The sequence below is a fragment of the Camellia sinensis genome, chromosome 1, assembly GCF_055761805.1.
Source record: "Camellia sinensis isolate YWXY chromosome 1, ASM5576180v1, whole genome shotgun sequence".
Lineage (NCBI taxonomy): Eukaryota > Viridiplantae > Streptophyta > Magnoliopsida > Ericales > Theaceae > Camellia > Camellia sinensis.
The window spans coordinates 199,193,071-199,203,449 of record NC_138961.1 but is presented as its reverse complement, the minus strand read 5'-3'; the positions used below and the strand labels follow the sequence as shown (position 1 = coordinate 199,203,449).

At 35.8% G+C, this 10,379-nt stretch overlaps 1 protein-coding gene across 4 annotated transcripts; it reads right to left on the bottom strand.

Moving 5' to 3' along the window:
- Positions 1 to 739: 739 nt before the first annotated feature.
- Positions 740 to 9,797, bottom strand: LOC114305451 (Transducin/WD40 repeat-like superfamily protein). Of its 4 annotated transcripts, none has more exons than XR_003644376.2 (13): positions 9,642 to 9,775; positions 9,416 to 9,507; positions 6,710 to 6,810; positions 5,233 to 5,333; positions 5,094 to 5,160; positions 4,894 to 4,993; positions 4,705 to 4,818; positions 4,455 to 4,592; positions 4,262 to 4,346; positions 2,348 to 2,397; positions 1,255 to 1,447; positions 1,066 to 1,163; positions 740 to 859 (listed from the first exon to the last, which is right to left on the bottom strand). XR_003644376.2 is itself a non-coding variant. In XM_028250540.2 (12 exons), the coding sequence occupies exons 1-11, from the start codon at positions 9,646 to 9,648 to the stop codon at positions 1,304 to 1,306; spliced, it is 999 nt and encodes a 332-aa protein (XP_028106341.1). In that variant the 5' UTR covers positions 9,649 to 9,797; the 3' UTR covers positions 850 to 1,163; positions 1,255 to 1,303. The 4 variants fall into 4 exon arrangements, 2 of the variants coding, with proteins under 2 accessions (XP_028106341.1, XP_028106342.1); XR_003644377.2 differs by having other exon boundaries at positions 1,066 to 1,151; XM_028250540.2 differs by having other exon boundaries at positions 850 to 1,163; positions 9,642 to 9,797.
- Between the last annotated feature and the right edge of the window lie 582 nt (positions 9,798 to 10,379).

Sequence of the window (10,379 nt, the reverse complement as noted above, 5' to 3'; positions counted from 1 at the left end):
TGCACAGTACCTGAAAAGACAAATTCAACTTAATAGAAGCACGACTAGGCTTCTCTAGTCTATTTTGGGATTGGACCGTCGATATATCTTTATTTTGACGATGAGCTCTACTCATTAAAAAATAATATTGCTTTAATAATTGTAGTAATTAAATTTCTTAAAAAAAAAAAAAAACACGACAAAACAAATATGATGAAAATTTTCAACTCAGATTATCAAATCAATATGACTTCTTATAAATAATATACCCACATGGGCCTAGAAGATGAACAAGCTCAGTCAGTTACTTGTACCGCAACAATCTCACGTAAAAGGACTTTTCAGCCCAAAAGCCCGTTTGGAATGTCATGCCAAACACCCACAAAATATGCCGTGTGGCCCTTGAACAAACATGTCCATATGAAAAACTGAAGAGAAACAAGTCCACAGAAACAGATTGAGGACCAATCAATATGTTACTATAATATTTAGGTATTTTTGGTGGGACACAAAAAAAATCGAAATGGGTAAACAGAAGCCAATGCTTTTGACTACACTTGCATGCTCAACAAATCATTGACCAACAGCTACATAAATGACATTGATAATCAGGAAAAGTTTTGGGCCTATAGGAGCAATTTAAAATAATCAAAATAAATTTACAATTGACCAAAATAATAAGGATCAGCTAGTTTTTCATTATATGAAGAACCTAAACCTTGCAATCTTGCAATCCTTACGTGCTAAGGTCAGCCGCTCATTGATGGAGTAGAATAAATGAGTTTATTTCTCTTTTTTATTTTCCCCAATATTGTGAAACCTCAAGTGATAAAGCAACATGCGTCGTGACTATACACTGGATCACTAAACTTTAACATAACTACACCAGATAGAAAATGCTGGTTAGAACTCTTCAATTAGGTTAATTTTACAAATTAAAAACTAATCAAAAGAAAACTACAATCAAGTGTTGTTGATAGAATGAAGAAAATTGCTCTGATTGATATAACTCTACATAATATTAAACTGTACAACAACAAACTATCTCATGGATATCTTAAGCTATAAAAAATTACATATTGGTACCTGAACCACAGATCACCTCCTTCAGAAAGTACAATCTATGGTACAGAAGGGGGTGCATGTTCTTCCATCTGTTCTTCAACTGTCCCCTGCAAAGATAACTATACAGCATACATCAAATGGAGCAGAATGAACACGAAACTCACAATCAGTTAGCACTTCATAAATAATTGGTGAGGAAAGTCAACGAACCTTCAAATGCCTCAGAATAAAAAATTATGATTGCATCGCAAATGCATTTCTATTTTCTTCCGACGTAAGCTCCCAATTTAGACAAGTCTGGAATCCAAAATGATAATTCAGAAGAACCAGTGACAAACATTAGGCTTCCTGGAGCCCATTTTATCACAGGAGGTTCAGTTTCAGTACTCATCCAACTGGCAACCTGGACAAGGCAACAATGAATGTGACCATCCAAGCCAGACAAAATCACAACAAAAACCACAGATACGCACAAAAGCACACCAATGATACACAAATCATAAGAGAAATAAAGACTCACTCAACAAGATGGTGTCATCAGGTATAAGTTTTAAAGATTAATTTTCTAAGGTAAGAAAAATTATTTGATTGCCGAGGCAACCGAGATTATTATATTTATTTTTTTGAAAATTTATGGACCCTATGGGGGTGGAAAGCTATAGCAATATTCCAATTGTCCTGTGGTTTTTGTCTTCCCATTGACCAAACAGATCATGCAAACTATGAAGGAAACAGCAGGATAGGATAACATGGAAAGCATCCTGTAATTAGCAAATTCAGCGGACAAAATCAGCATTGAGAGAGAGAGAGAGAGAGAGAGAGCCAATGATCAAAATGTGTCTGCAAATAAGAATACAACTATCTTCAATATTCAAATTTTTAAACCCTAAAGTAAATTGCATTTTATCCTATTTATTTTTATCACTCTTGTCATTGTGTCAAACTATGTGTTCTACATAGGATGTTTGTTTGAATATTGTTGGGCAAAAGGTTGTAATAGAATACGATGACAGCCATGAAACCAAGAATCCAGATCCTCTAGAGTGATTTTTTCTATGGTTTTAACAAGATTTTTTTTTTAAATGATTATTAATACTATTGTATCCTCAACTTAGTACTATTGTACCCTCAACTTTTATAGCATTAAATCTCAGCCATTCAAAAAATAACTCTAAGATCACTTCACAACAAATCACTCTAGAGGATCTGGACTCTGAAACCACAGTGCCTTTCGCACTACACATATTATATCTTATGAAGTGCTAAAATAGAGAACAAGAAACCAAAGAGAAAACGGACATACTTCTTTGCCACTTCGAGCATTCCAGGCAAAAACACTACCATCACCCGAACCTGCCAATTAGTTAAAACAAGAAAGTATTGGCATCTAGAGAATAATCAACTACAATCACAAGAAGACAATTAGATTTTGTGATCAATCTTGTTTTCTGCACTTTAGAAGGGAGTGGGAAAAAAAACAAATAATTCTCACCTAAGAAGCATTGACACTTCTAAGAAGATGACGTATCCGTGTTGGACACCGACACTCTTTGGACACTCTTAGGACACGTGTCTGACGCTCTTCAAAACGTGTCATATTTTTAAAATGTTTTTTAAAGACCCGGACACTCTTTGAACACTTAGAAGACACGCGTGTCAATCGCTTAAAATACGTTTCTATCAATTAGACATATGTGAAACGAATTATAAGTTTGAACAAAATAACTTAAAATACAATAATAAAACAAAAACTATATAAATTTATAGGAATTAGTATCATATTGCATTTTTTATTATCTTTGAAAAATATATTCATATATATGACATATAATAAATATATAAAATTATATATTTCATGCGTGTCCCTCACGTGTTTGTCCTGCATTTTTTTAAAATTTACGTGTCGGCGTGTCGTGTCACGTGTCCATGTCCATGCGTCTTAGCTTCTCACTTCAGAAGGGAAAAAAGATTCTCTGAAGTGACAAAAGATAGGACATAACCATGAAAAACTTAAAATGAGAGCATGCATTGCAAAGTATTATGACAATTGGATGCTTATAATGACTCCATTCATCCTCAAACAACAAAATACAATAGTGATAATTAAAACAATAATAATCATATTTGCAATAATAGTATAAAAGTAAAAAACCAAACTAAATAGTCATTTAATTACAATTATCATTTATGGCACCAAAAGAGGATACCCTTGCAGCTTCCTCTCAATTATTAGCTATAAAGCACGGATACTTCAAACAGGGTGACTTATCTATATCGTATTCGATACTCCTTGAATACTTGTAAATACGTATCAGAAACTTATTAAAAGTATCTGATACTTCTTAATTAATTTTTCATTAATTTGGAAGTATCAAATACTTAATTTTGAAATATCAGGTATTCCAAATCACATATTACTTCTTTTACAAAATTAGAATTGTAACATTTCTTGCATAACATTGTAATATAATATAATTGCAAGGACAAATACGATAATATTTTTCTAATAATTCGTTCAATTCTTTGATAAAGAGAACATAGTGAGTTAAAATAATAAAATTTGTCAAATTGATGTATCCTTATTGTTTTGTGTATGTCTCCACATAGAAAGTAAGAATTAACAAGAGAATATAACAATTATAAAATTAAATATCAATAAATAAATAAGTAAATTTGAATACAACATTTTTTACTAGTGCCAAAAGGAAAAGAACAAGTACAAGTTGTGGATTGCTCTATTAATAAAATATAAACAAATTAGATTTGATATTGAAAAAATGAAATATGTATAAGACTTATTGAAAATTTAAAAAGCAAACAATTAATATCTAATTCTTAAAGATTATTATTTTGCATTATAAAATTATAGTGTAGTTTCTCAACATTCTGTAGTTTATGTGTAACTCACTACTAGTAATAATTTAAAAATATATATTTTCTTACAAACATACCCTAGCCGTACCCGTATCCTACTTTTTTAGATTTCTCGTATTGCCGTATCTATATCTTGTATTCATATCCATGCTTCCTAGGTTATTAGAGACTGATAAGTTTGCTTAAGGATATTTTCTTTTGCTGGCCATTTAAGGACAATACACCATAAATGCAACAATCATATTGGTACATGGTATTTACCAATAATTCGAAGTGGGAAAACAATCAAATAAAAATGATTAATGAATCTCTTCCAATAGAGCCAATATGATACTTGCATCACCTGATATAACAAATGTTCCCTCTGTGCTGAAAGATGCCTCCAAAGTGGAATTGCTTAAAACTGGCTTGACATTGAATGTAAATAACTATATTCACATTCATCACAAAAACACATCAGAAAGGAATTGCCCTGTATAATGCTAGTATTTCATGTAAAAGCATTTTTACAAAGTTGGATGTGGATAACAACTCACAAGAGTTCCACGGAATGAATCAAGAACATGAATATGTCCTTCTGCAGTAGTCAGAAGCACAAGTCTCCCATCATTACTGAATTTAACAACATTTGCATCAGAGACATCTCCCCCAACAGAAAATATATCGAAAGGGCCCTTGAGGATCAAATTTTACAATGTTAGAGTTTGCTGAATCTGACATACATAGAAAAAAACAATCTTTTGCAGCTACTAACTTTGCATGTGTTCCAGTATAACAGCTACCCACCTTTTCATACTTACGAGCATCAAACATTCTTATGTATCCTCCAAAAGCAATTGCAAAGACAAGCCCTTGATCATCATAAGCAGTTGCAGGCCTACCTTGTACACGTAAAAGACCCTAAAATACAGGGATGGATCAGAAAATAAATTAAACATGTATTTCAAGAATGAGCATCAGTTGCTAAGTCTTCACCTGACACTTCTCAGCTCTTTGATCCCAAAGTAAAACTGTTCGATCCAGAGAGCCAGAGATAAAGCATTCTTTTCGAGAGCACAGGCTTAGGGAGACAACCCTAGTAAAATCAACAACATATCATGTCACTCTTATAACATTGATAATTTCGTGCATCAAGTAGAAGATAAAACAAATGCCAACGGCGTCAAAAACTTTACCTGTCATGGTGTCCTTTGAAATACCGCAAGTACTTGTTGTCATGCAATGAGAGGAGCCGCAATGATTCTGAGCAATTAAATGAGTAAATTCATAATTCTAATGAACCTTAAACTGCAAACATTATTTTGATTGACATACCATCCCAGCCATTCTTTGAAGAGTATATAACTGTTGTGGGATGTGAAGTAAAGCAAACTAGATCAACCCCATATTTTTTGCTATTAATTGTCTTCAAACACCTGGCATCAATTAACGAAGTTCCTTAGCACTTCTGCCAATATGAAAGAAATAACCATTATAGAATTATGCGAGAATCACTCAATTGTCAAATAAAACAGGGATTAAATAAACGTGGGATGAATGATGCAACTGAAACAGGCAGAACTAGAAGCTTCATCCTCCCAACTATTAAGTATACCCAGTTTAGTTTCCATTAGATGGTGATCTAGGAAGGGTAGATTGGGTACAGAAAAAACCTTTGGCATTATTTGTGCAAAGTGGCTGCCCTCAGATCATTTCTTATTTCCATTGCAGGGAATTGTCCAGATTATTGAGGAAACATGAGGATGCATTTTAGCCTTCCAGGAAAATATATTCCCAAGAAAATTTATCACCATATTCCTCAAAATAGCCCTCTATAGAATTATATCAAACCTCCCACTCCTTGTACATGATCTGCCACCGAAGCTTCTTTGTCTGCAACAAGTATGATGACAGAAGGGAAAGCTCTCTCCAAAGCAACCAATGCTGCCAAAATTTCGACATGTCCCGCTTACCACCCTGAAGCACACAAATATCGAAAAGTCCTCCCAAACTGTCAAATAACTTTCCATCGGCCCCTCCCATGAGACATCGACACCCCAGATGTGCGACAATCTCCCTCAGAGAAACCATATTTGGCTGTCACCACGCTCTGCCAACATCTATCCCTTTTGCAAGTATATCTCCTATCGATTTAAACTCTTCCCTTACTCCACTCCATAAAAAAATCCCTCGGCAAATTCTCAAGTACCTTAGCCATTAAACTGGAACAGTGTGCAGAGACAAACAGGTTGGAAGACTCAACAAAGAACTCTTAATAAGAGTGAGCCTACCCCCCTTAGGCAAATACTATCTTTTCCAACCTACCAACGTCTTTTAAAATTGTTCCACCACCTCATCCCACATCACCTTAGACGTGAAAGAAAATACAAAGGGTAAGCTAAGATAGGTAAGCAGAAGTGCAACTAGCTTGCAACTGAGGATGGAGGCCAACTCTCTGGCATTCACAACTATTACTAGTTCAAATATACAAATATATAAATATATATATATATATATATATTACTTTGAAATAGTGAAGCTCTCATCAGAACAAACAACTAGTTCAAAGACTGAATTTAATTCTGCAGATTAAAGAAAATTTAATCACATGTGTAAACATTGTCCAAATAGCTAATACACAATGCTAAGTAACACCAATTGCCCAGGAGAAGACAAGAGAACAACCTGTAGTCACTTCGAAGAATAAAAACAAATAAAAAATTAATTCTTTGGATACTATATCCCAGATTCAACTCTATATGGGAGACAGAAAGAACTCAAACCAAATACAGAAAGGAAAGGAGGGGCATACGTAGCATTGGCAACATCATAAAGTCGAATGGATTCATCATCACTAGCAGTCACCAGAAAATTTGATGTCCTATGAAAATCCATTGAACTGATTCTACCATTCTGCGAATGGAAATTACAATGTCAATTGAAGTGTGTTTAAGTTGACAAAAAAGTAATGCTAACAGACAAAAGAGCTTTAAAAACATAAACCACATAATTGAAGTGCAATAAAAAAAAAGTGCAATATTTACAAAGCAAGGAAAACATGGAGACTTTAAAGTGAATGAGCCATTTGCTCTCGTGATTGGAAACTATGACAGTACGCAATTAAGCATATCAACTGAGCGAAATACAATGATATAGCCTGAAACAAGCAAGTCATATGAATAGCCTTTAAAAGGACCCATGATGTGATACCATTCACCACACATTATGAACAATAACTTGTTGAATTCAAAGTTGTTATAGCAATTCATAGTCACATATAGAAGGCTTCAACCTAAGAAGCACGGACCCTTCAAAGAAGGTGACGTATCCGTGTCGTGTCCGTGTCGGACACCGATACTCTTTGGACACTTCCCCGACACATGTCCGACACTCTTCAAAATGTGTCCTATCTTTTAATTTTTTTAAAGATCTGGACACTCTTTGAACACTTGAAGGACACACGTGTCTATTGCTTAAACACATATATCTATTGATTAGACACAGGTGAAACTAATTGTAAGATTGAACAAAACAACTTAAAATACAATAATAAAACAAAAATCATATAAATTTATAGGAATTAGTGTCATATTGTAATTTTTTATTATCTTTGAATGATATATTCATATATGTAACATATAATAAATATATAAAATTATAGATTTTATGCGTGTCCCTCCACCCACGTGTCACGATCGTGGTGGTTTTGCTTGGAGATAAAGCAAAGGTGCACAGAATTCCGCGTGAATGAACAGTAATGGGCGGGAATTCAAATTTTAAATTCCGAATCTCCGTATTTACAGCTGTCTATATATCTGGCTCCAGCCTCAGATATTTGTCGGTGGAGAGAGACATGAGAGATATGCTTTTGCAGTTGGAGAGTTATTACAGTGAGGTGATTTTCTGGTACCTTGTTTCGTCCCTCCTTTTCTTTCTGCCATTTTTCTCGATTTATTTGGTATACAATGTTATATTCCTTAGAAGAGTATCCCGAGAATTACGGGCAGTTCACTCAAATGTGTGTAGATCGCTTTTTGACGTGGCAACTAGGACTGTGGGAAGAGAGCCGGCAGAGAGCTCCGGTGAAGTTTGTTCCGGTGTACGAAGAGCAGAGGGCAAAAATATCAAAGCTAAGGTATCTGAACAGAAGGGTTAGCAGAGGTAACAGATCCTGTAGAAGTGTTCGTATAAAAGATTTGGAGTTGTTTATAAAAAATGGAAGGAATAGGAAGCAGCCATTACCGGACCCCCCTTGCGTACCGGAGGTCAAGGACACCGGCGGCCAGTGGATATAGGCGTAGTTACCGCAGTTGTGCACCTTTTAAGACCCAGCATGTTCGCAGACGGTACGTTCAGAATATTCCCCGATTTATTAAGAAGACTAAGAGGGGAGTAAAGAAATTACAGCTATACGATGAACAATTAAGGGACGTTAAGTTTGATAATAAAGGCGTGGCGAGATTACTTAATGGTATTGAGTTGGGTAATAAGAGATCTGACCGTCAATCAGACAAGATCGTGGTTAAGGGTATCAAATTCATTGGTAATGTTCAATTGGGACAGGATGCTAAGGACGAAGCTGTGGTCCACCACGTGTTGTTTTTTTTCATCAGTGATAATAGTCTGTCATATTCCGTCCCTACACCCGACAAGATATTTATTGGAGTTGGCGAGCGTAATTCTGAGACCTGGATTGTTGATCCTAACTTACACCGGTGTGAATGTTATTTGTCGAGGCTTTATATAGGAGGAGGTCACACCAGCTGGGGGGGGCGCATGTGTCGTGTCCTGCATTTTTTAAAAATTGGGGTGTCAACGTGTCTGTGTCGTATCCGTGTCGTGTCACGTGTCTGTGTCCGTGCCTGTGCTTCTTAAGCTTCAACAATAGATTAGTTGGGATAATTGCTTCACCAAAAGCTTTCTCTATTTCAAAAAGAACACATAACACTGGTATCATCTTGTACTTATTACAATAACCTAACGTTCAGATCACTCCCTCATTAATGAACTTGATTCCCCTTGTTCTTCTTCTTCTTTTCTATTATCTAAATTGTTCGTCAATACCATTATCCACTATAAATTGTCACATCACTCTTTCTATTTCCTACACATCTTTTCGTAAAAAACAAAAAGGCAACTAAAATAACCAATTACCAAACGAGCCCTAAGCATGAAACTCATTACCCAAGAGGGAAGCAGACATCTTATGAGGAGTGATTTTTATGAATTCAGCTACTTATGGTTCTATGAAGACTTAGGGTTTCAGCTAAGAAATTAAGTGATCGAAAATTGAGCAAATCACACACCACCATTTGCTTCTGGTATCTAATTTATCAATTTATGGATAAGAATTTTATTGGTGTACATAAAAATTGAACAAAAATGGGGGAAAAAACCGATCAGACTTTTCATACCTAACGAAATTCTCTTATACGTTTGTATGCGAAGAAACACAGTGAAAAAGAATCATGAAGAGAGAGAGAGAGAGAGAGAGAGAGAGAGAGAGAGAGGAATTCACATAATCGCGAAAGGCCATGCCGACTTCCATGCTCTGAAGTATTTCTTCGGTGAGATCCAACGAAACCTTGTCTTCTCTCTCCGGCTGTCCCCCTGCAAAAACATTGCCCACAAAACTGAGTTCCGACTCTTATCAACCATTTTGCGACCTTGAATCGCAACACATGTTGATTCAAATCCATTAACAATTCTCAACATGTATATTTGCGTTGTGTATTGTGGTTTACCCGCCATTTGTGTTGAAAAACTTTGGCAAATGGCTCTGCAACTTCCGCAACGGCTGAACCAGGGGACGAGCTCGCAGAGTTTAATTGGAGGCAAATGATGCGCCGCATGTGGGGATGGGCTGATTTCAGGTTTATTTTGGGCTGGCCCATTCGGGAAAGAATTTTGTGGGAGGAAATGGGCCTAACGTGAGGGGCCTCATTGATTTAGGTGATCTGGTCATACATGGCCCACTGCGAGAATTTTGTTACATTGATATGTCGTCCATCAAGTAAATATAAGATATAAAGTTGTTATCATGTCATGATATGATTATGGAAAATGTCCTGTAGCTTGATTTATTCAAGCTCGAGTGGCTTGAAAAGTGTTCTCTCTCTTCTCCTCAGAATCTGATGATACCCTATTACAACTATGTTAGGTAGCCCGAATGGCTCGAGGTCGTTTTGGCACTTCTTTTTTTTTTTTCTTTTTTTGTTTTTTTGAAACAAAGAGGTGAGAGAAGAAAGGAGAGGACGAGAGAAGAGGGAGGAAGAGAGGAGGAGAAGGCAACACGGAGGAGGGTCGACGGTGAAAGAAACACAAATGAAATCCCAGCTTCACTACTCCTTTCCGATTTTCTCAGCAGCCAAACACACCCTGTTTCTCTAAAAAGCTCCCTCTTTTCGCTTTATTTTCTCACCTTTTTCTCTCTTGTTTCCATTTGGGTTTTCTGTTACAAATGAATCTCCAATACATGAACA